General features: G+C 40.4%; 1 protein-coding gene across 2 annotated transcripts in view; it reads right to left on the bottom strand.

Moving 5' to 3' along the window:
• Positions 1 to 10,590: 10,590 nt before the first annotated feature.
• Positions 10,591 to 27,268, bottom strand: part of SAP25 (Sin3A associated protein 25) — a 1,501,590-nt gene continuing 1,484,912 nt past the window's right edge. For both annotated transcript variants that reach the window (XM_044077299.1, XM_044077298.1), the window contains one exon: positions 10,591 to 12,287. In XM_044077299.1, the coding sequence (XP_043933234.1) occupies positions 11,277 to 12,287 (1,011 nt within the window). In that variant the 3' untranslated portion in view covers positions 10,591 to 11,276. The remainder of the gene's footprint in view (positions 12,288 to 27,268) is intronic.

Below are 27,268 nucleotides of genomic sequence, written 5' to 3'. Positions count from 1 at the left end.
ATTCATGAAAACATCACTATTATTTCATTTTGACTTCTCTAGGAACTGTTTTGCACTTTGAACTGCACATTCTGCCAAACCATTTGACTGCGGTTACTCTGGACTACCTGTGACATGAGCAAAGTCCCATTCCTCAGTAAATCTTTTGAACTGTTGGCTTGTAAACTGTGTGACACTGTCAGAAATAACTTTGTGTGGACTACCATGTACTGCAAAATGACGCTTCATATTAGTAATGACAGTACTTGATGCTAGACTGGGAAGCAGGTCAATCTCAAACCATCTAGAGTAAGAGTCTACTAACATCAAATAATGTTGCCCATTCCACTTGAAGATGTCTGTGGCAACTGTCAACCAAGGTAGTTCTGGAATTTGGTTAAGATTAAGTGGTTCCTTTTGTTGATGAGGCTTTGTACTATTACACACTGAACAAGAAGAAAGTGCTCTCTCAAAGTCTTGTGACATAGAACGCCAAAATACTAGTCCTCTCGCCCTTCTTTTTGGTAGATTCAGTTCCTGGGTGACCATGATGCAAAGTAGTAATGTACTCTTGTTGCAAGGACTTTGGAACAATGACGTTTGGACCTTTCATTAGGATACCATTGTCATATAAAATCTCATCTCTGTAAGGAAAATAAGGCTGCACTTCTTGAGGTAAACTAGATTCCTTTGATGGCCATCACTGTTTGATAAAGTGGTAGAGCCTTTGTAAAACTGGATTTGTAACTGTGTGACCTCTCAGCTCATCAAGATGTGTGGAAGAAAAATGTCTCACTTCCATGACTTCAACATCAAGACTCTCATTCTCGTGCTGTCCTGTGGTATTTCTGGGTGATCTGGACAACGTACCAGCAAGATAAAGAAGTTTACCTTTATTGCAGACAAGACTGAAATTGTACTTTTGCAATCTCAGCATCATACATTGCAGTCTGGCTGTAGCTGAATGCATAGGCAACAGGTTGATCCTCTTTAGAATGACTGCACCAAGAGCAAATTTCAAAGCATTGCAGGAAAGTGTAACTAGTTTGTGAACATCAAAGTACCTAAGAATTGGTGGACTAGCAATTCTCTGTTTCAGAACATCAAATGCTCTTTGGTTTTGCTCTAACCAAGACCAGGATACATCTTTATGTGTCAGCTCTCTCAGCTGAAAGTTGGCTCAAGTCTGGAATGAATTTGCTTTGGTAGTTAACCATGCTAAGAAAACATTGCAGGGCTTGAACATTGTCTTGAGCTGGCATCTCGAGAATGGTTGTTTTGAAGGGTCTGGTTGTAAGCCTGCACTAGTAAATAAGTGAACAACATAAGTAACTTTTCTTAGCCTGAATTTGCATTTGTGCGGATTGAGCTTCAGATTCACTTGATGTGCTCTTTCTAGAAGTTTTCAGAGATTTCTGTCATGTTCAGCTTCATCATGACCGCCTACTAGTATGTCTACTATAATAGCACAAGGATACCCAGAAAAACGTTGCTCCATTGGATGTTGAAAGACTTCACTGGCAGAATTTATCCCAAATGGCATTCTCAAAATTCTGTACCTGCCAAATGGAGTACTGATAGTAGTGAACAATGAGGACTTTTTGTCAAGCTGAATCTGGCAAAATGAACTCTCTGCATCTAAGAAAGAAAAAATAGTGGCATTTGGCATGAAGGCTGCAACTTCTTCGACTGTGCGCATTGGATGATGAGGTATTTTTAGTGCTTTGTTCAAATCTCGTGGGTCAATACATATTCCGATGTCATCTGAGCTTTTCTTATGAGCTACCACCATGGAAGATACCCATTCAGCTGGAGTTTCAACTAGACAAATCATACCTTGTCACACCATTTTATCTAGTGTGGCTTTGACTCTGTCCTGCATGACTATTGGAACTTTACGTACTGGCTTGATAACTAGACTGACCTCTGGGTCTAACTTCATGGAGCACACAACTGGATGTTTGCCTAGTTTGTCCTGGAAAAGATCAACACAGATAGAAAAAATGTGCTGGGCAAAATTAGAGTAGCAGTCTTTTAAGCTAACATGGTGGACTTTCTTGTTAAATGAAAGCAGTCCCATTTTCAAACTGTCTCTGAGCCCTAATAATGACTGAACGTGCCTTTTGACCACATAAAATAACAAATTGTAGCATCTTCCAGCAGAGTAACATGAAAGCACTACTAAGCCTTCAGTTTGAATTTCTTCATCTCCATAAGTAACAAGCTTCACATAACTTGTCAAATTAAGCCTTTCACCATGGCACACTCTAGCAAATATTTCTGCTGACATAACATTGCACTTGGAACCTGTATCAACTTTGAGCCCTACGGGTTTGCCATTTATATGAACAGTGCAAAATACTTCATTCTTTGCATTAAATCTACTGCATTGACTGTTTCATGGCTTACAAAACCTTTTGAAATTATTCCATTTATTATATTTATGGCATCGTTGACCAAAAGCTAAACATGTTTCCCTTTTAGATTCATGACTTCCACCACAATTATGACAGTTGGCAATGAAATTGGGTTGGGGCCCATGCTTTGAGTTTGCTGACTCATGCTTATGCTTCACTTAGACTGTGTGAACTCTAGAATTTTCTAGAAAACTCTGGGGTTTACCAGTGAGTGCTGTGGGGGTAACAGTTGCTGCCATGTGCTTGGGCCTGTTTCTCTTAAACACACGTGCTACATACTATCAATATGAGTTTTATCACTGTGCCTTCTAGAGCTATTCTCATTTGTAAGCATATTTTATGTGCTTTTCTGTGAGCTCATACATCAGACAAATCTCAATGGCCTTATTCAAAGTTAAGTAATTGTCATAAAGCAAAATCTTTCTTACAGCATCATCTTTTATGTCATGCACAAGTCTGTATTTTATCAACTCATCCCTTAAAATCACCAAATCTGCACATTTTAGCCTTATTTTTCAGGTCAGTTATAAATGCTGCAAAAGTTTCACCAGGCTTTTGATCCCTTGTGTAAAATAAGTGCTTCTCCATTGCAACATTTATCTGGGGGTTGCAGATTTCTCTAAATTTATGTTTCAAGCACATTGGGGACTTCCCTTGACTCAGTCAGTATGAAAATATGACAGCTTCCCCCTCTCCTGTATAGATAGCAGGTGCATACATAAATGAGCGCTCCCTTTCTCAGTCAACTAAAGTAGAATAAATGCCTTCATATGGTCATCTTTATCAGAAAATGCAGCCTGTATAAAAATGTCATAGTCTTGCTCAAACACTCTCCAGTTCTCTGCAATATTACTATAAAACACAAGTGCATTGGGTTTCCGAAATCTCTCTGCCATGCCCACAAAGTATACACAAACACACTGAACATATACCCCTTGTAATTATGTATGAACAAACAGTGCTGTGAGCTTGTAATAATATTTGAATGCAAAATACATTTTTTGAAATACTCTGACTTTATTTCAAACATTTTCCATAGTAATTTGAATATTTTTATCAATATCATACATATCGTTTTATGCTAATATCATTTAGAATGTTTTGTATGCCCCGTTTCATATTATGCAGAAAAGAAATAGTGCTGAGGAAGTTTTAATATCTGAAATTCGTTTCTGACCTGTTTTGCGAAGTTTACACATTTTAGGGATGATCCGCTCATCTATATTCCACCAGCCCTAAGCCAGTGCCTCTAGTCATTTTAGCCAAGCCGCTTCTAACTTCATGCCCTTTGGATATGCTGGTTCTGACTCCATGTCCTATACACATGCCTCTTCTGACACCATGCCCTTTAGACATGCCACTTCTAACACCATGTCGCTCGTTTGTCCCTAACACATACAACACAGAGTCTTGGGGTTTTGTTTAGATACTTTAATACACAGAAACACTTCATGATGGATAGCAGCATCATTAAAATACAAACAAACTAGATAACAGACAGACCTTAAATATATACATGCTTACATCTCAACAGCTAACTACAAAATGGCAGTCAGGCACGCACGTGCTCAGTATTTATACACTTGTGCATGCCCTTGGATAGATTCTTAAAGGTATATACACACAAACTGAGCTACACTACTCAAATGATACTCCTCCCAAAGTTAGTATAACTGAATCATGTATTCACTGTAACAGCAAGTCTATGAGGCACATGTTATTTTAGCATTAGAGATACGCACCCAACCTCTCCCAGTTTTTCCATTTTACAAATCCTATACTGTATGAAGTTGTGGGTCTATATTAGAACACCGAACATTCAAAATGTCGAGTGTTCTAATATCAACCCATTTTCAGCGAAGGCTGAAAATATTGAAGAAACAGAAAAACGAACATTTTCCTAGGGAAAGAATTTGGTTGTCTGTTTCTGTTGCTTCGGTACTTTCAGCGTTCTGGTGGAAAGTTACGGGTCGGATTCAGGTAAGTGTACGATTGTGTGGACGTGAAGGTTAGGGTTAGGGTGTGGGTCAGGTAAGTGTGCGATTGCGTGGACGTGAGGGTTAGGGGGGATAGGTGAGTTAGGATTAGGGCACGGGTGAGGTGACTGTGCGGTAGTGACGGACCTTAGGGTTAGGGTTTGGGTTAAGGTAAGTGGATAGTTAGTGGTGTATGTATAGTTTAGTGTAAGTGTTTAGTATAGTTTAGGTGTAAGAGTTTAGGTGTGTGTGTGTGGACTGCTGTTTGTTTGGTGTGCTTGTGTTGTGTGTATGTGTTTTGGAACAGCAAATTTTTTCCTTTTGATGTTTTGAATTTTCGATATTAGAACACTCGACATTTTGAATGTTTGGTGTTCTAATATAGACCCGAAGTTGTTTATGTTTCCCAAAGAGTGTCAAACTGTAATGGGTGACATGTTATATGCATGCTGTTGAGTATTTTTTCTGTGATTTCTTTGCTCAAAATAACCTCTTGCCAGCACTGGTTAAATAGGAGACTTTAATTAGTTTACCTAACTGTATTGCAATGTTAGGGACCAGTACTTCCTTCTTCACAGGATTTAATGCTAATCAAAACCTAAAGAAAAGTGGCCAGTTCAAAAAATGTATAAATTCAACTCTAAGAATTCTCCAAAGTGCCCATATTGTAAAGATGAAACTGCTGACCTCTTACATATGTTTTGGAGCTGCAAATGTATATATAAACTTTGGAATTCCCTAAAGCTACAACTACAAAAGATGGGGTATCAAAATTCAACGTTGTCTTGGGAATTTATGATATTACACATTCCTCCAAATAATATAACTAGATCCCAGATGATTATACTTTTGAATATTTTCCTATTAATTAAGCTCTATATAGCTACAAATTGGCTGAACCCAACTCAAACTTCTTGGGAAAATTTTAAGATCTTAGCGATAAAACACATATTAGCCCACAAATATGTTATCAATAGCCAAAGTAAACATCCAAATAATCTAAAGATTTGGGAACAAATTTTCAACATTATATTAGCTTAATGCACCGAAATCAGGAAACCCCATTGTTATTTATAGTATAAAACATAACCTTTGTAAGAACCATATTATTTCAAGATATTATCTTAGCACAGAAGAATTATTTATATATACGTTATTTTAATTGTGAAAGCAGTCATGTAAATAATGTATATATCTTGTTACAATGTTGATAGAAGAACTGTTCGGAAATTACCTCTGCATTTCCCTGTTAAATGTTTGTATGAACAAGTGAAAAATAATAAAGAATTATTAATGGAAAAAAAAAAAAAAAAAAAAAAAAAAAACATACATTCAGCTGTGGTCCTTGAAGGAGCACAGTGAGTTAATGCTAACAAACTGCACCTTATAGTTATGACACTCTATATATCAACTTCCAAGTTAACACTGCTGACTGGTACCAAACAGAAACAGATGCAGCAATCTATCTTTAGGTAATATTTTAATATTTCTCTTTAAAAATCAGTTAACAGAAAGGAATGTATATATAAACTAGTTCAAAATTAAGTGCAAAACTTTACTAAAGAAAACAGTAAGTAACAAGTGAAAGTCTAACATGGTTCATGTACAAATACACAAAAATTCCAGCAGAAACATTCCATTACAACTGTTTGAAAACCATCACAATATACTTTTTTTTCTCATTGAGGCAAACTACACTGTTAGAACCAAACCGAGGAATCAAATTATTTATGCGTGTTTGAGGATCTTGAGATTTTGTTCAACAGAGCTGGGCTAAATGGTTGCCTTTTTGTTTCCTTTATGATGCACGTTCTTCTCTGTTACAAGCAAAGTAAATGGCTGATTTCAGCTTGACCCATTCCTTGCAACCCACCTACAACACATTAGAAACACAGTTCAGCTTACATTTATAAGTCTGTGTACAAGACATGCAGGGAAAGATGAATCAGTGCAGTCCCTTTTTTACAAAGATACATAAGTAATATACAAAAGGAACAGAAACACAAATGTGAAATATGGCAGGATTAGTACTGTGAAACACGAAGGCAGGACTTCTTACACGTGTGAGGAAAAACCTCATTATACTATACATGAAAAGATGACATTTCACCAATAGCTTCAGAAATGTTAAGTACTGTTCCTTCAAGAAACTGTTTAATTTAAAAAAACAGGTTTGTATATACTTGTTTTACACACAAGGTCTATACAAATTGTGGTACATGCCTGATCTACTAGATGTCAAATCTCACATTAACAGATAGGATGCAAACATGATCTCAAAGCTACAGACTCAGTTAAGTGAAACAGTGGTCGCTTTTACTTTTGCATGTAGACAGCACTGATAGTTGGCATGCAAGTGCACTCCTGTCACCATACAATTTGTGAAATTCATTTGTGCAAACAACAAACGTGAGGTCATGCATATCCTTTATATAGGGAAAAATGAAGGCTGTCTAGTACCATGAGCCAGCTACACCACATTTATTATCACTGCCTGTCACTGCTCACATTGACTAAAGGCATTTGACCATTTAATTGCTTGTTTCACACACTGCTGCTTCCTGCTGTTGAAGCACGTCTCAACACTTTTTCCTTCTCGTCATGTTTCACATAATAGAAAAAAAATCTTAAAATAAAGAACTGCACTTTGGAAATGAATAAGTATATCACCCAGTCTGTTAAACACTACATCCCCAAACACAGAGATAAAATAGCCGTACCCGGACAAAGAGCAAAAACAGTCATTTATAACTAGAATTAAATGTTAGACCACTGACTGAAGCACAACTGCACTAACAGTCTGTCATGTTAAGTGACAGTGTGCACCACCAATGTTACTCAAAAGTATGATTGCACTAACAGTCTGACTGTCATGTTACGTGACAGGGTATACCGGCAATATCACTCAGAAGTATGACTGCACTAACAATCTGACTGTCATGCAAAATGATAGCCTGTACCTGCAATGTTACTCTGAAGTATGAATGCAAAGTGGCAGCATGTACCAGCAATGTTACCCTGAAGTACGTATGCATTAACCGTCTGACTGTCATGTTAAGTGACAGCTTGTACCAGCAATGTTACTCTGAAGTGCGAATGCACTAACAGTCTGACTGTCATGTTAAGTGACAGCTTGTACCAGCAATGTTACTCTGAAGTATGAATGCATTAACAGTCTGTCATGTTAAGTGACAGCTTGTACTAGCAATGTTACTCTGAAGTACGAATGCATTAACAGTCTGTCATGTTACGTGACAGCTTGTACCAGCAATGTTACTCTGAAGTACGAATGTATTAACAGTCTGAGAGTCATGTTACATGACAGCTTGCACCAAAATGCTACTCAGAAGTACGAGTGCACTAACAGTCTCCACTATAGTCTGTCATACAAAGCTTGTACCAGCAATGTTACTCTTTGGAACCCCACAAACCTTCATATCCCTTCAGCTACAGCCATTTAAACAGTGACCTAAGACCGGTTTAAAATCTCCTGCTTTGCAGGAAGCAGTATTAGTGCATGTACAACAACAAGGCTCAGTTACCAACAGTCACAGCAAAAAGACAAACACAAAAGGGACACACTTCCTAACTAAAGCCTGAAATATATAGACGCATAAAAGGAATGAGAGCAAACCAAAAACATAAGAACCTGAAGCATTAGAGCCTCTGTTATAGTAAAATGTTAACCTATACATGGCATTACTTACATACATCCCTTTTACCTCCCTGGCTATAGCATCTAAACCCATTAGTTATGTCACACACGAGGCTTCCCAAAATTAAGACACATGCTGAAACCTGTATCAGTATTAACAAATGTCCCACAGTTAGAAGTGCACGTACCACATATACATTTCTACTTACTGGGCATTTAACCAAAGCATGCATTACACATGCATACGAACCTTATTTGCAGACTTGTTATGTGTTTAGAGCTGAAGATTCATAGGAACATCCTCTCTTTCTTCCCTGTTCAGTCTCACACACACACACACACACACACACACACACACACACACACACACACCAATGAGCAAAGTTACTACTCAGGAACTACGACAACAACATTTTAGTCTTTAGATCAAACTGAATGGCAGATCTGTGACATTCTAGATCAGGAGTGTCCAACCCGCGGCCCGCGGGCCGCATGCGGCCCCCAGAGCTCTTCCATGCCCCCCGACCCTTAAATTCAAATTTAACTTTTTTTGCGTGTTTTCACCGTCGGCCCTTCAGCTATTCTGCACATGCGCAAAATTACTTTTTTTTTTTTTTCTTGCCAGCGTCTTTCAGTGAAGGAAGGAGTGAGATCGCGGTGAAGAAAGTGGATGTATTATTTATTTTACACACTGACTACAACATCAATTCTACAGCAGTAAAAGGTAAGCTAAGCTATATAGACAGTATTAAAGTGATCTTAAATGGGTCAAATATTTCTGCAGCAAAACGTTGTTTGACTATAAGTGGCAATGGTCTTACTATCAGTGAAGCAGCCATTCTCTGGAAAGCTGAATGGAGTTTGCAGAATGTTGTCCTTGTTCTTTATCTTGAATATTATTCTTGTAAGAGTTTCAAAGTGCACTTTGCTACTATTTTTTCTTTAAATTGAAATGGAAGGGTAATAGCAGCCAAACGATATAAGTTGGGCTGAATGGGGTTATTTACTGCTGAATGGAGTTCTCTACATAAGGTAGTTGGTTTACTATTATTTGCTGTGTTGACAGCAGAAATTTTCTGTATTTTTTTACAAATCCGGCTAATTACATGATGGCTCCTGAATCATTAACTATTAATTCTAGTGCCCATGGCCTTCCAAATTAATTGTTTTATTTTTCAAGAGAGCAGACTTGGTGGTGTTAGTTGTTTTTCCCTAAGATAGGTTACTTTGGTTGAAATAGTTGCTATTCTGACTGTCTTTTTGTTCTGTATATATTTGGTTGATTGTCATGAGATTTCTTCCTCTCCAGTGCTTAGTTTCCCTACCCAATGAATGATATTATCTCATTTAATAGTCAAGGAAGGGAATAGTGCCCTGTATCTGGAATAATTGTTCTGTACAACAAGTAAGAAAGTTGTTCGGGATGACTAAATATAAAGAGTGTCCTGTTTGTGTTTTCACTTTAAGTAGGTTGCCCTCTTCCCTTTCAGATACTGATCAACCATTAATGGGTGTGGGGGGAGGTGATGGTTGTTCTGTTTTTAAAAACATAGTTTTTTTTCCCATAGCTAGGCACCTGTGTTTTATGTTACTTATCTCCAGGTCTAGAATGGTGGTGTTTCAGGTTTATACTGGTTGACAGCATATAAGGTTCATAGGTTGATACTAAGCTTTTGCAGGGTCTCAAACAGCATTAATATTTAGAAGAGTATGAGGTCAGACTTCAAATTTAGCAAGTATTTTTACTGCTCACAGGTAGTATCAGTAAATGATAAAAGAAAGTGATTGTCATTAAGCATGAAGCATTTGTTACATGGCATCAGAGGCTGCATACGTTTAAGTCAGTCTAACCTGGAATCTGATATTGCAATCATGTAATAGTGGGAGGTAATAAAGTGATTTGAACTAGTCTCTCAAGGTGCACAGTAATAACTCAAACAGACATACTTGAGATAGTCATGATGCAGATAGGCAAGTGGGAATGGAGCAAGTGTAAACCTGTGTATTCAGTGCTGCACTTTAAGTCATCCTGAAGCTTAGTGGTGATTTTGAGGTTGCTCACATATGATAAAATGATGCTTAAGCCATTTGCATCTGCATATTAGATAAGATGACTTTTCTGTAGTATTTTTGCATGTTAGTTAGATGTTGCCCGCTCGATTCTCAGTTACGTGAATGGGCACTCCTTCTTTGAAGGTTGTGCGTTAGGTCAGGCAAGCCAGCATGTAAAAATCTACTGCCAATCATTAGGATGCGTCGTTAGAGACAGACTCCTCCTTTTTTTTTGCTCTTCACTTTATGTGAGACCTTTTTTTTTTTTTTTTTTGGTCCTCACTTGCCGTTTGCCCCCAGACCATTTCTGTTGACTCAATGCGGCCCTTGCAACTGAAAAGGTTGGACAACCCTGTTCTAGATAAAATGTTTGCTGTTCCCATCAAGTAGAAAATAAAAACATAAATTTGTCCACTTCGCTAAAGCATTTGTTAGATAGACTGAATACGCTGCAACAGTACACATCCAGGCATTTCTGAAGCAATTTAAATTTAAAACACTATGGCAAGGGAACATGGGTTAACATCACACTGTGGCAAGGGAACATGGGTTAACATCACAAAGTACAACCCTGAAAATAAGGTGATTTGCATTCTGCTGTCTGAAAAAGGCACAACAATCAAAAGACAGTAAAGCACTTTAAAACTGATTTATAAATAATGCAGATAACACTCAGCTCTGCCAAAACACGATGTCTTTTCAGCAGTTACAAACCTCCATGCTGAGCATCTCTAACTTGAAGTGCTCTCCCACACCTGGTATGCTGTTATTACCCCTATTTATATGCTATAATCCACATTTCAGCTCACAAGGCATTTCCAGTGCTTATAAACACAAAGATTTCCAAGAACTGCTCACTGATCTGTTACTTTAATCTGAAGCTCAAGACATTGTTTTCCATGTGAGATTCTGAAGCAACACTCCTGCCTATTTAATTTTCAGATGACTGTCAATGATCCACAGGGCTGTCACCAACAATAAAGGGGGACAGCTGCTTTCCTTACTAAGAATTTCAAAATATTTAAATTTTATTAGCTCTTCTGCAGCTGTTAACATTATAATGTCTGAGCTTATGTGGATTGCTTCTGTGATGAGTCACTAACAAAGCTGTGATAAATTACTTGGGTGTCAAAGCTGTTCACATCTGTCTTCAGATGGAACAGACACACATTTCCCTTTATAGTGGTATGGATACCCTCACTGCTTCCTCATGACTTTAAGTCCTCTACACTGCATGTTCTGGAACATGCTGCCCTCAGCGCCATTGTTCAAAAAATGCAGCTCAAGTAAAGCTGCGATGGCAATAACCTCATTAAAAGAACAGAAATGGCTCAACTCAACACGTTTTATGAAAGGTTCCTGTGCAAAGTCAGTATTCTCTAATGAGGCTAGAACTGATGGACTAGGCCTCTTGTCACAGTCTCCAGGCTGCTGCAATGCAGAAGTGCCACTCGTACTAGGGCTCAACTCTGATGACCGCAGCTCCTCTCCATCCTCCTGAGCTTGTTTGCAAATGGATGACATGCTTTCAGTGTCTGTGAGCAAAGGTACCTCTGTTGACAGGTTCCCAGATTTTGATGTTAAATCTTGTTTCCATGCCTCTTGGCAATGCATATTCTGAGCACAAAGCTTCAGCAAACCACACATAGCTTCAAGTTCTTCCATGCAGTGCCAGCTGTGTATTTCTGCATTGTTTGCTGACCTGCTATTAGACTCTGTAGGGCACATGCTAATATCAGTGGCAGTTATTTCATTAGGTTCACCAAGCAGCATATCAGTGACCAATTGCTCACCCTCGTTCATTACAGCCTGATTTGTACCTTGCCTGTATACTGCCTGGTCCCAGACTAGAGCATCAGTAATGAGGGCATCTGCAGATTTAAAGCTCACATTATTATGCCATGAACTCTGATTTTCTATGCCACTAACAGCAACTGTGATTTCTGGTACAAGCTTAGTGCAGGCTTGGTCCTGCTCCTGAAGATGGAACAAGGCAATCACAGCCTCACACTCTGACAGGGAAAGGTTCGCCCACCACACACTTCCTTTTGCAGTATCATTGACTTCAGGATAAGATCTCTTCTGCAGATGCAATGAATTGCAATCTTTGCTAGAAGGTAGACAAGCATCCTGAATGCTAAACAGCGAGTCCGACTCACAGACAGACATAATTGGTTGTGGTGTATTGAGATGGAAACCTCCAAACACCTACAAAAAATAAATGAAAAAATAAAACCAGTAAAATGAAAACAGGAAATGACTATTAAATCACAACATACTTAAATCTACCAAACACTCTGTACATTTTTAAATGAGGCAGTAGAATACATTGAAGAGAAAGCACTTCTGTTACATCAAAAGGTTCATGAACTCAATTAATATTTAACTCAAGTACTGCAATCAAACTGTGCATCAGTCATGGCATGCAGTACACTTATATACCAAGTTTTGTATCTTCTCTCTGTTACTGAATTTTTTTTTTTGTTTTAAAATGTGTCCTAATGTTTTATGTCCTCTCTCTGTAGGATCTGCAAATGCTGCATCTTGTTACATTACTGTATTTCAGTGATCTCACTGCTCTGTACAGGTGATGCAAATCAGACTCTTAATTCAGCAAGGCTATACACAATTGCAAAACCTTAAGAAAAGCACATAATTCTTCAGCTAAGCAACCTTGGTTCAGTATTTCTGTTGTAATTGTATGGGTACACTTGGCTCGTGACAACAGACTGAACAGTTATACAAGTATTAACAATTAGACTTTCCAAAGAAGGATACTTTAGGACATGCTGACCAATAGGACTATCACCACTAAGCAGCAGAAACCATGCATAGGTTCCTGAGCACTACAGCTACTGAGCTGTCCTGCTCACTCCGGAATATTCTTTTTGTGCCTGCAAAAAGGGATCTGCAATCTAAAGCCTGGCTCGGCAGAGGTAACATGTATATTCATACTATATAAACAGGTCAATTGTGGGGTGCAGGGATAAGGTTCAGTTAAGTAGCTCAGGTGCTGGATCAGTCAATGAGTCAAGTCAAAGAAAACTTTATTGTCAATCAGAGCTACACAGCAGTGTAGCTGAACGAAATTACAATGCTTTGCTCTCAATGCAGAAAAAAGTTGCACATCTAGACAGAGAAAAATTAATAAAATATCAATCACAGTAGAAATTTAATAAGTAGCAATTAGTAAGTAAAGTAGGACAGCAGACCCACACCAATTCCAGAACAGGAAACACGGAAGATAAGGAACAATACGAAGGTAATACTGTCAAAGTAAAATTGAAACACTAGCAACATATCTGATTAGACTGAATTATTGCACAGTTTGTATGTTGCACTTTACAGTCACAGTGTGGTTGGTGAGCTACCTTAATAATGCACTTGGTTAATGCACCTCCATAAAATAAATATTCTCCTACAGCTGGAACGGTCCCCCTTGACCCGAGAAGGAGAGTCAGATGTTAGTTTTCCAAAACAGAATTTATTTCGATAACACCAAAGTTACTTCACAAGAACCAATACGTTGAGGTTAAGCGCTTTCATCTGATACTGTCAGATTTCATCAGAACCCTTAACAAATGAAACATCACAGTTTAAATACCCACTTTGGCGCCAATCTCCAATACATTTAATAAATGGCCACAGCTGATTGGCTTCATGCAAACTCTTAAAAATCTCCTTTTTAAGAAATTTTAAAATAATACTTTCAAATATTTACTTGCACTAAAAATATGAGTATGAATAAGCTATTATTAACATTTATAAGAATAGCTTGTTTATATAAAATCAAATTTAAAAACAATGATTTGTATATCACAATGTGTTAAGTTCAATTAACTCAATACACTTGTCATGTGTAAAAGTTTTTGTGCCTATATAATACAGATTGTAAAATGAATTTTATACATTCAAACCCTAATGAACAGGCTAAACAATATATCCCTATATTAACAATCAACTCTTATACAAAAATACATGAATACTAACAAGCTAAAATAATACAGTGTTACTTTGGCTATACACTCAAAATCTAGAAAAGACATGGTGACAATTTATTTTAATATATTACTACTGCAAAGCTAAAAAAGGTTTCAAACTAATAAATTAATTTATTCCTGGGGGTGTGGTTGCATCCAGGCTAATTTGCCATTTACTTTCGACCCATGCTAAATAGGTCTTCCAATCACCTCCTCTATCACACACTTCAACTTGATCAATGATTGAAAATAAAAATGTATGATCTTGACCATTTTCAATAATGTGTTTGCTCAACGCGTTCTTAGGGTCTCCTTTCTTAATTCTATATAGGTGTTCATAAATCCTGGTCTTAAATTTTCTCTCTGTCTTCCCTATATAGTAAGCGGAGCATTTTGTACACATAGCTATGTACACTATCCGTTGCTTGTTGCAAGTCCCTCTTTTACAAGTAACCAATGATCTAGTGGTGTTATTAACCCTTACTGTAACCTTAGTGTTGATATTTTTACATTGGTTACACGAACCACATCTTGATGTACCTTTCTTGTTTGTCATTTTGTTCCCACTTCTTTTTTGCTCAAGTATTCTCTTTAAATTGCTACCTGTCTTATAAATGGTACATACTTGATTTCCAACTATATGTCCAATAGATGTTGAGGAAGATAGTAACTCCCAATATTTCTTCAAAATTTCAATTATTATATTAGTGTGAGGAGTGTACCTTAACACACATACTTTCCTTTCGTGATCTTTATTTACTGTGGGCTTACTGATCAAGTTCCTCCCCAACAAGGGTACATATTTATTTCCCCATTGATTTATAACGAAGGTAGTTACATTGTCCAACATCTTCTTGGGATATCCTCTGTCCAGAAACAGGTCATACATTGTTTCCATCCCACTTATCATAACCTCTCTAGTAGAAGACATCCTAGCTATACGAATGCTTTGTCCCTTAACCACATTTTTAAATATGTGGGGGGGGGGTGACAACTACTAAAATGTATGTAGTCGTTGGAAAATGTAGGCTTTCTATAGATTTGAGAGGCAAACCCTCTCCCTGTATTGGTAATCAATGTGTCCAAATAAACTATTTCATGTCATTATTTGTTCATTATTTGTTCATTATTTGGACAGGACCCATCAATGAAATACAACAATTTATAGATTACCTTAACCATACGACTGATTTTTTGAAGTTCACGTACCAACATGATAGAAATGAAATAGTTTATTTGGACACATTGATTACCAATACAGGGAGAGGGTTTGCCTCTCAAATCTATAGAAAGCCTACATTTTCCAACGACTACATACATTTTAGTAGTTGTCACCCCCCCACATATTTAAAAATGTGGTTAAGGGACAAAGCATTCGTATAGCTAGGATGTCTTCTCTCTCTCTCTCTCCTTACTACTAATATCCTGGGATGCTTTCTCTGCTGTCTACTACAGTCATAATTCACTACAGGAATGTCTTAAATCTGCCATATACAAATGTTTGTTCACTTACTGTGATAGGTTTTGTTCCACATACAAGATAACACTTTTCTATTTGTCCAATTATAAAGTACAGTTGTATACACCTACCATAAATGTAGATGTTCGAGTGTCTTCACTGTTGCAGTCATAACTGTAGGGTGTTCCTGCCGGCAGGCAGCCCGTGGTCAGCCAGAATTCCAAAGTCTGGGTCCGGCGTCGGCTGTACCAGCAAGTACCCTGACGTCAGAACGCAGAGGTATAAAGCCATCAGCCGACGCCATCTTCTCCAGCCTTTCTTGCCCCAGATGTCAGAAGCCCCCAGTAAACCAAAAGGTGTCCAAAAAGGAAACACAAATACACCACAAAAGAAGTGGAAGAGGGAACAAACAAGAATAAGAGGGGAAAGGTGGGAGGGAAACACCGACTGCAACAGTGAAGACACTCGAACATCTACATTTATGGTAGGTGTACACAACTGTACTATGTTCTTCGTGTTTCACTGTTGCAGTTATAACTGTAGGGGGGAATCCCAAAGCAGTGAAAGAGGGAGGAGGTTATGCAAAAGTAGGGGCAGCAAGAAGACCCTGCAAAACAGCAGAGGCAAAGCCTGCCCTAGACTTAGAATACAGAGGGAGATTATAGTGCTTGGAAAAAGTATGCACTGAACTCCAAGTGGCAGCTTCCAAAATATCGTTGGTAGGAACTCCTCTGAGAAAAGCTGCTGAAGTGGCAGCTGCTCTAGTAGAATGACTTCTAACAGTACCTGGAATCTGTTTCCCATAGTGAGAGTAACAAAACCTTATTCCATGAGCAATCCATTTGGAAATAGTTTGTTTAGAAATAGCCTTACCTAGAGAACTGGAGGCCTATGAGATAAGCAATTGATCAGATTTTCTGAAATCTTTAGTTTTGTCCAGGTAAAATCGTAGCTGTCTGTGTACGTCCAATGAATGTAAAATCCTTTCCCCTTTATTTTGAGGATTAGGAAAGAAGGTAGGAAGGTGAATAGTCTGATTTAGAGCCACTTTCAAAATCACTTTAGGCATAAATGTAGGATTGGTCCTCAAGGAAACTCTGACTTGGTGGAAAATAATATATGGTTCCACAGCCATGAGAGCTTGCAACTCTGAAACCCTTCTGGCAGAAGTCAATGCTAACAAAATAGCTGTCTTCCAGGATAAGAACTTGATATCTGAAGCCGCAGCAGGCTCAAAAGGAGGCAAAGTAAGTTTCTCTAAGACATAATTAAGATCCCAAGCAGGAACAGGAGGAGTTCTGGGAGGTCTTAAATTCTTAGCCCCTCTCAAAAATTGTCTCATCAATTGGTAAGAAAAGATGGGAGGATCAGTGTTGAAATGAGCTGAGATAGCAGAAGCATGAATATTGATGGATGAAAAAGAGAGGCCTTCAAGCAAAAGGTCTGAGAGGTAAAGTAAAATAGAGGAAATATCAGGCAGAATAGGGTTAGAACCTCGGTCCTGCATCCAAATACAAAATCTTTTCCATTTAGAAGCATAAGATTTCCTAGTGCTAGGTCGTCTAGCTTCTAAAAGAACATCCAAAACTTGTTTGGGAACAGCAGAAGGAATCAATGGCCCTTGAAGAGCCAAGCTGCCAGACATAGGGTCTTGATTTGAGGGTGTAGCATCTGACCCTGATGCTGGGACAGAAGAGAAGGGTTCAGAGGTAGTATCCAAGGAGGTTCCAAGAACAGGTGTTTTAAAGTTGGATACCAAAACTGCCGAGGCCAATTTGGAGCTATCAGAATGATTATCTTGGGCTTGTCCTGTTTTATTTTCAGTAATACTCGAGGAAGAAGAGGAAGAGGAGGGAAGGCATATCCCGAAAGATTCCTCCAGCTGAATGACAGGGCATCCACTTTCCAAGCTGTTTTGTGGAAGGACCTGGTGCAAAAGAGAGGCAGCTGATGATTGAGATGGGATGCAAACAGATCTATCTGAGGACAACCCCAAACTGCAGTTATCTTGCTGAATAGGCTGGGGTCCAGCATCCATTCGTGAGGATCCAAAAGGTTTTTGCTTAGGCTGTCTGCTAAGAGATTCTGTTTTCCTGGAATGAATTGAGCTTGAAGATGCAGATTCAGATTTAAAGCCGTGTCCCATAAATTCATGGCTAGTCTGCAGAGGGGGTAAGAATGAGAGCCCCCTTGCTTGTTTATGTACCACATGACTGTGGTATTGTCTGTATGAATCAGAAGAGGCCTCGGATTTAGATGATTTTGGAAGGCTAGAAGAGCATTTTGAACTGCCAACATTTCCTTCAAGTTGATGTGCCAGGCTAGATGCTTCTTTGTCCAAGAACCCTGCTGGCAAAGATTTTGAAAATGAGCTCCCCAAGCATAATCCGAAGCGTCCGTGGTTATGGTCTGAGAAGGCTGAGGCAGACGGAAGGGATTCCCTTCGTTTAAAGCACAAGCCCTGGACCACCAAATGAACTCCTTCTGGAGGCAGGGAATCAGTGGAATCATTGTGTCCAGACTGTGGTAATGCTGTGACCATACACTCTTTAGGTACCATTGAAGTTTTCTCATGTGAAGCCTTGCATTTGGAATCAACAGGATGTAAGAAGCCATGTAGCCCAATGCCTGCAGGAATTTCCTTGCAGAGAGCTGAGTTAAAGTAACCAAGGTTTTGAAAATTGAGGCCAGCTGTAATTGTTTTTCTGGAGTGAGGAAGGCCCTTTGCAAGTTTGTGTCCAGAAGAGCTCCCAAAAAGATCATTTGCTGAGAGGGGATCAGATGTGACTTTTTTGTGTTCACTGAAAATCCCAGAATAAGGAGAAGACGTTGAACAAAATGCAGATGCTGAAGTAAAAGGTCTTTGCTGTCCGCCTGAATCAGGCAGTCGTCCAGGTAGGGGTAAATTTGAATCCCTTGGAGTCTGTAATAGGCTACTACTGGAGCCAGGCACTTGGTAAAGACTCTGGGCGCAGTAGATAAACCAAAGGGCAGTACAGAGAATTGAAAGTGCCTCGAACCTGCCTTGAACCTGAGGAATTTCCTGCGTTCCTGCCTGATGGGAATGTGTAGGTAAGCTTCTTTCAAGTCCAATGTCACCATCCAAGCATCCTGGGAGAGCATTGGAAGAAGTTGTTGTAAAGTAAGCATCTTGAATTTTGGAATTTCCAGGAAGGTGTTTAATACCGAAAGGTCCAGAACCGGTCTCCATGGATTTTGCTTTCTTGGCACCAGAAATAGTCTTGAGTAAAAACCTTTTCCCATCTCTGAAAGTGGAACAGGCTCTATGGCTCTCATGGCCAATAAGGCATCCACTTGTTTTAAGGTCTCTGACCACTGATGTTTTGGCAGATCTGGCCAACCGATTGACCTTGGCAGAGTATGAAAGTGGAATTTGTAACCTGTTAAAATCACGTCTAAAACCCATTTGTCCTGGGTAATCTGAGCCCAATTTTGGTAGAAAAGAGAAAGTTTTCCTCCGAGAGGGGCTTCCAGGCAAAGAGGACCTGTAGCCCAGCAGAGGGAGTCATCGGGTTTGCTTCCTTTGTGATTGAGATCTGTCTTCACCCCTTCTAGGTGATGAAGCAGTCCATTGTCTGGACCTGTAAGAGGGCTGTGTCTGAGCTCGACCTCTGGGGCGTCTATATCTTTCCCTTTGAGGCCTGTCAGACGTGGGAAAGGACCAATTTTTGGAGGGCCAATTCCTAGAAAATCTAGGAGGCTGAACCTGTAAGAAATCTTTCACAGTCTGCATAGATTTTGCTTTTTCTTCCATCTTTTTAATAACCTCCTCAGCCTTGGATCCAAATAAAACATCATGCTGAACAGGGGCATCTAACAGTTTAGCCTTAACCTGCTCAGGTAAATTCTGCTCACGAAGCCAAGCATGTCTCCTGATAACAGTACCAGAGGCTGCGGCCCTGCAAGAAGCTTCCAAAGCATCAAAACCACAATGTAAACTATGTTTGCTAACTTGTTCAGTTGCATGCAATACATCCTATAATTCCTTGTCCTCTGCACATGCAGGAAAGGTAGAAAGCCTTTGCTTTAAAACAGACAAAAGAAATTGTTGATACTTGAACATGTGAAACTGGCAATTTAAAGCTCTAATAGAAAGAGTAGCAGAAGTATAAACCTTTTTGCCCCACCTGTCCAAGGCACGAGAATCCTTTTCAGAGGGAATAGGATTTTTAGATGAAGCGGCCTTAGCAGCCTTAGAACCCTGAGAAATAGTTTCAGGATCCGCAGAAGGGTTCTTAAATAAGAATTGATGGGAATCAGGGACTCTGTAAAATCTATCAGGCTTAGAAGGAGCAGGCGGCAAGGAATCAGGATTCAGGTTAGCTTCAGAGAAAGCATCATCCACAATATCAAGTACAGGAGGAATAGCCAAAGGCCTGTGTTGAGGGAGAAGGAGAAATTCCCTAAGTCTCTTCTTGGAGGCAGAGTAATCCGGACCTTCCCAATGAAAATGCTCTCTCATCTCATGTAAGGTTTCCCCAAAAGAGAAATCTTCAGGGTGAGAAGCAGAGGGAATAGAGTCCTCTGCATCAGAATCCTCATAAGGAGGAAAAGAATAATCCTGGTCAGAAGAAGAGACAGAAGACACAGAAGCCTGATCAGAGGAATCATAAGGTATATCCTGTCTAGGCCTTTTTTCAGGAGGAGGGTGAGAACCCCTAATCATTGTAAGCAAATCATCAGCCATCCGTAGTAATTGCTTCTGGGTCTTGGAAGCTGTATCAGAAGCAGCTTGACAAGAAACCCTTGGTTTAACAGGAGTCTTTGACTTTGTCTTTGTAGAAATAGTGATATGAGAAGGCCTGAAAACCCCCTCAGAAGCCGGTACCTGCACAGCGGTTCCGGACCCATCTGAAGGAGCGACGTCCGAAGGTCCTGCAGCAGATAAAATACTAGGCCTAGATGGCTCCCCATGGAAGTCCGTGTCGACCATCGGTTCCAAAGTGGCGGACGACAGGGGCTGCAAAAGCGCTCACTGACGACCGCCGAACCCGAAGCTGGCTCCGGCTGCAAAGTATCCTGTTTGGACCTCAGAGGCCTATCCTTGTCCTTGCGTTTCTTTTGAATTCCGGTTGTCGGTAAGGTATCCGACGACATCCTGTAATTGAATCGCCTACCGAAATAATTCAAGGCCCAATCGTACCTACGCTTGATAGTGCGAGAATTAAACCTGGCACAGAACCGACAGCAAGAAACGTCGTGGTCAGGGCCTAAGCAAGGTAGACAGTAAGAGTGGAAATCTTTATGAGGTATTTGTTTTCCACACGATATACAATTATTAACTTTTTCTGACATCGGAGGAGCAAGAAAAAGATTCCCCAACGGGGTACTTAGCTTGTGAAGAGAAGTAAAAACTTCGGACCGACGACAATGAAAGCACGTTGTCCTGAATGCGCCAACCAACGACTTGCGAGCTGCTTTCCACCGCACGGCAAGAAAGACTGGAGAAGATGGCGTCGGCTGACGGCTTTATACCTCTGCGTTCTGACGTCAGGGTACTTGCTGGTACAGCCGACGCCGGACCCAGACTTTGGAATTCTGGCTGACCTCGGACTGCCTGCCGGCAGGAACACCCTACAGTTATGACTGCAACAGTGAAACACGAAGAACATCTGGAACAAACTACACCACAACATGCAGAACACTGTAAATATCATGTAAGTTCTTTCTGCTGTATATAAGCTATCTCATCTCTTTTTGCAGAGTTTTTGTCACTGTGAGTGTATTTTTCATTTAAGTTGTTTATATTCTGTTGTGTTTTTTAGTGTATTTCAAGTGGCTTGTACTTTATATAATTACAATAAATTAATCTGTGGCAGTATGGGGGGTGCTAGGGGCTGGCTGCATAAAAAGAAACTTGTGAATAGACGATATGGCAATGCAGGAGGCAGAAATCCTCTCCACCTCCCTTGCTCAGTCTCCACTTTCCCTGTCCTCTAGCAATTACAATAAGTGGCTGGTGACCAGTGGCCCAGGGAGTTGACGCTGGATAGGAAGACACAGAGAATTACATGCAGTACTGCTGCATATAGTAAAACATCTCCCCTGCTCATCTACAATATACACACTTCTCACTAACAACCACACTGCAAGGCTTCCCAGAACAAACAGTTAACTTGCCCTCTACACAACGAGGGATTCTGCATGGAAGACAATGAAAAAAATCCTCCACACAGGAACACCACAACCACTGCACATTCCTAATAAACCTAGTCAAGAAAGACATAAGGCAACATATAGGGCACCCTATAGGCCAAATCGAACTGTTAAAACAACCCAAAGAAAGTCTGACAACTGGTGAACATATAACAGGTAGATTCCCACCAAGAGACCACATACAGAAAGGAACCTTCTCTATAACCTCTGCTCTCCCTACTCCACAACAATGCCTGTAGAAGATTTCTAACACCCAGCACACACACCCGCCCACAAGCAATCCTCTCTCCACTGACTCAGCTCCTTTCTACGTTAACACTATAAACACCACAAAATTCCATTATATGACCCCAGGCATTAACGGCTTACACCTATGGTTTATCACACCTATAAAGACCTCATCTCATTCATATAACTGTACAATACCTGCCGGAGTCCAAACATCATAACCCTAGTATGGAAATCTTCCAAAGTCAGTCCCAAACCAAAACTCAGTAACCTAACCTCTGCTAGAGAGTTCAGATTCATGTCCAATCTTTCTACCATGGGTAAAATACTAGAAAACTTGTTTACAATCAGCTTGCCCAGTACCTTCAAACATAAATAATTTTGTGCCTTCATTCAATATGGATACTGGTCTTGCCATAGCATAATGCCAGCAATTTACACACTTGCAGAAGACATCCTGTAAAACAAAGAAAAAGGGAACCTCAATGCAGACATCTTTATAAACTCACCAAAGGCTCTGACACAATAGACCATCATCCCCTACTGTAAATTTTTATTTTATTTAGTTAACATTTGTTTACAGGGAAAGCCCGACTTGGAACCAAGCCAATTTTCAGAGGAGGCTCAGGGAGAAACGCTCCAGACGCATGTCTTTGTAACATGGGAGGAAACCCACACGAACGCAGGGAGGACATACAGACTCCTCTGCAGAATCTCTTACTACAAACAGGATTCAGCCCACAGGTTACATAATGGTTCAGTAACTTTGTCACACATAACCTTCACTACAGACCTTGTACCTTCTTCCTCCTCAAAAGCCCCTATTCAAGAAGGTGTCTTGGTTCAATGCACTTTTCTATACACATTAACAAAGTCCCCTCAGACCTGAACACATTACTCATTATAATGTACGTGGATGATATGGTTATCCACAGATCAGGCCACTCCACACCCTTATTCACAACCTCCTTTAAATTATCCTCTCTAATCTCAGTCACTGACTCTTCTAGTACAAACTTATAATAAACTTCAAGAAATCCAAAACTATACTATTTAGAACCCCCCCAGAAGCTTAGCAAACACTCCTCCAATTGGTGTATCACACACATTAATAATGAACGCCCTGACACCAACCAAAAGTATGAATGCCTAGGAATATAGCTAGACCCCACCCTCAACATTCAGCACCACATCCAAATCACTGAAGCCAAAGTCAATGCATTTGTTTTTTGGGCTAAAAGAATCTCACACTTCCTTCTCCACAAGGCAGGTTCTTTATAAGCAAGGGGGTCTTCTTATCACAACTAGAATTTGGACTTCTATTAACTGCCTCCACTTCAGAAAGAAACAAGTTCATACTCTACTCCACCTCTAATAACATTTGGAAGGTTATAACATTCTTCCTAGGGCATAACACCACAGCTACATGCTAGCCAAGGTCAAATGGCTTCACCATCCTTATAGGCTCCATAGTTAAATTTGCAATCCTTCTCATTCTTCACTAGTAGACACTCTAAAAACAGCTCCTGTATAACTTGAATCAACTTCAGACAAATAAAAGACTTGTTTTCAACTACAGCCCCTAGAATACGGGAATCCATCCGTAAATATTTTCAGAATAGCTCTAGCTGTTTTTGGAACAATCTCCCATAGAACATTAGGAATACAGATCAACTATTGACTTTTAAGAAAACACTCGAGACCATCAGTTCAAATAAAGTACAGTGGTACAGAGACATAGGCTAATACAATTATATACTATTTCCCAAGTCCCACAGCACTGTTTGTTAAATTCAAAAAATATGCTGGCTTAGTCTGTTTGGTACTACCTTAAGACAACAAGAGTGATGAGGGTATAATTACGTTCCTCTCTGCTTTTTACGGCCACACAATATTCACAAGCTGATTCCTAGATACCTAATCCCTTACATCGCAGAAAGATCTTACAGTGCTGTGTAATATTCTTACATACAGTTCTGTGATTATAATGAAATTAACATTATACATTTAAGCATTAATAATGTATTCATTCTTTGTAAGTTCATAGGTACGTACTAGGCTATCTGCCCGAGGGCATTTATAAGCCTAGCCAGAATGTGTCAGCTTTCACCACCCCATTGATTAACTGAGCCTCTGTCAAGAAGAGCCAATGAAGTGATTCCAGGGGTGTATTTTCTGTTACTCATCCACTCGTCAAGGGTTCTCTTGAAGAGTGTTAGTGAGGGACTCTGCCTAATGTAGTTAGGAATTTTGTTCCAAAGCATGGGGAGTCTCTGTGACAGGAATCTATCCCTCCAGCATGTTCTATTTATTGTTGTGGCGAGGTTTATCTCACTAGAGCACGTGGCTCGCAGTGACTTGGATTTCTTTAGGTGGAGCATGTCCATCAATTCTGAGTTGGACATGGCTTTGTAACTCAGGCAGAGATCATCTCTGAGTAAGCGATATGCCACTGAGTACAGCTGGAGTTTTTCCAGTGGGGCTGCATAGGACATATGTTTGAGACCAGTAATCCTCTTGGTGAGGTACTTTTGTGGTCTTTCCAGCTGTTGGAAGTGTCTTGTGAGATACATCCCAAACGGGGAATTGTACTCTATGATGGGTCTGATGAGTGACGAGTAGAGGGGCACTATAACCTCTTTATTTCTAGATGCAAACCCTTTAGTAATTAGATGGGCTACATAGAAGGATTTCCTAACTACTTTGGCAATATGATTGTCAAAAGAGAGATTACTATCTACCTGGGTCCCCAGATCTCTTATTACCTCTTCTGTATTAAGGGGGCTGCCACCTATGTGGTAATTCATGGGTGTTTTGTTTTTCCCAAATGGGACGACTATGCATTTTTTTGGCATTTAGCTTGAGACCATGACATTGACACCAGGTGTCCGCCTCAGTAAGGCCTTTTTGGAGAATGTCTGTGTCAGCCGGTAAATCAATTATGGCTCCTAGTTTGCAGTCATCGGCAAACTTGGTTAGCCATAGTCCTCCTGTGTTGTACTTCTGGGAAGTACATGCCGAACAGTAGAGGTCCCAGGACCGAGCCTTGTGGGACACCACTTGGGACTGGTTTAGAGTTGGACCTGGAGCCCGCTATTCTTACCGTGTTAGTTCTGTCTGTAAGCCAGTTGGCAACCCATCTCATGACGTAGGGGTTTATGTTCAGGCTGGTGGGTTTTTCTATAATTCCCGAGTGGGGAATGGTGTCAAAAGCCTTGGCGAGGACAAGGTAGGCTGTGTGAACTACCTTCCCCTCATCTATGGCCTTGGTGACTGTCTTGAAGAAGTCAACCAGGTTTAGTAAACATGATATGCCCTTAACAAAGCCGAACTCGGTCGGCTCAAGTGTTTGGAAGCTCCCAATGTCTTTGTTAATGAGTTCCATGATGATGCGCTCCATAGCCTTGCAGACCAGGCTAGTCAGGCTTATGGAGTGATAGTTACCAGGGTCAGTTGTGGCCCCTCCTTTGTGGAGCGGAATAACCGTTGCTGTGCGCCATTCTATGGGCACATAGTCTGTGGAAAGGCTGAGGTTGAACAGTGTGTTTAGGTGGGGGTTTAGTTCACTCTGTAGTTCGTGCAAGACGCAGCCTGGGACACCATCTGGCCCCATTGATGCTGTGGTTTTGGCTTTTGAAATGGCTGTTTTCACCTGTGCGTCTGTGATTTCCGGGACACTACACTTTTCCGGTATTGTTGTGGGCCCTTTTGGGGGTGAGAGGGGGGTGAAGTTTGCACTGAATCTATCTGCCAGGATTGTTGGCAATATCAGTGGGTTCAGTATATTTTGTGCTACGTTGCACTAGCTCAGAGCTTATCTGCAAGTTGCCACTTAGATTCTTGACATAGCTAAAGAAGGCTTTGGGTTATCTTTCGAATCCTTGGCTATTTTTCTTTCGAAGTTAGCCTTGGAGGATTTTATGAGGGACCTTAGTTTCTTACTGATACTGATCAGGGATGTCTTTCCTTCTTGGGATTTGCTTTTTTTCTGAACTAGTTTCCTCCTTCTATTTTATAGCCTGTTTATGGCAAGGGTCCACCAGACTGGTTTCCTTCTCTTAGGGGAGTGAGTCTTGGTTTTGCTAGAGAAGGCATGATCCATGCATCGTTGTAGGTGCTCATAGAGTGCATTTGTAATGGTTTCTGCATCTTGGGCAGCGTTTTCCTTTAACGTAGGGGCTGTGAAACTTACCACTTCTGTCTTAAGTAAGGTGAAGTTTGGTTTAGAAAAGTTTTTTACTGTGGTTTCCTTAGTTGGGGGTGGTGGTGGGGTGTGGACATCCAGAGTGATTAGTTTATGGTCTGATCTAACCAGTGATGGTTTGACCTCTGGTGTGGAACACCTGTCGCCCATGTTGGTGATGACCAGGTCCAATATGTTTTCACCTCTGGTAGGGGAGTTTACAGGCTGATCCAGGGCATTTGAGTTGATAAGTTCCAGGAAGTGCTGGACCTAGGAGTTTGTACTTGAGTAGTTTTCCCAGTTAACGGTAGGGTAATTGAAATCGCCCAATATCAGGGTGTTCGGCAGGACCTTCATGTTTTCCAGTGTCTCCAGAAAGGCGGAGTGGTGGTCCTGGGTCATGAAGGGTGATCTGTAGCAGGCCACAATTTGCACTGCAGATATGCCTGATGTTAGTTGCACATGGATGATCTCGGAGGTATCATGCTGCACTACTAACCTGGAGGTGTAGGTATCCTTGATGAATATGGATACACCACCTCCTTTTGTGTTTCGGTCCATTTTCTGTGTTCGGAATGTGTGGTATGAGTTGTAGCCCGGTAGTGCTGGGGTGCTCTGTGGAGCCTTGAACCAGGTTTCAGTTACTGCACAGATGTCAACGTTCTCCATACTGAGGAGTGCTTCGAGCGCATGCATTTTGAGATTTAAACTCCTGGGGTTGAGTAGCATAACCCTCATTTTTTCATTTGTGCTGTTTACGGAGGTGGGTTTGACTTTTGAGCTTTGCCTAAAAAAGGCACTATGGGGGCAGCAAGAGCCTTGGCCAGTATTCAAAAGCCTAGGGGTGACAGGTGCAAGCCGTCTCTTGCGAAGCAACGAGGCCTGTCGAGCATGTCGTCCCACGCTGACAGATACTGGATCCCCTTTGAATGACACCAGAAGCTTAGCCAATTGTTGAAATTGATAATTTTTTTCTTTATACTGCAGTATCATTCTTGGTGAGGACAGGATGCTACTCAGGGTCAGGGTCATACCCGCCTGGGCTACATGATCAGAGAGCTCTTCCATGTCTCTTTTCATGTAGTTCAGGGAGGTAGGTCTCAGGTCATTCACACCAACATGAACAATGACAGAGTCATATTTGTACTTGTTCTGGAGTGAC

The sequence above is a fragment of the Protopterus annectens genome, chromosome 7.part0 (genome assembly GCF_019279795.1).
Source record: "Protopterus annectens isolate FY-2018-M chromosome 7.part0, PAN1.0, whole genome shotgun sequence".
Classification (NCBI taxonomy): domain Eukaryota; kingdom Metazoa; phylum Chordata; order Ceratodontiformes; family Protopteridae; genus Protopterus; species Protopterus annectens.
This window is presented reverse-complemented; position numbering and strand designations above follow the sequence as displayed.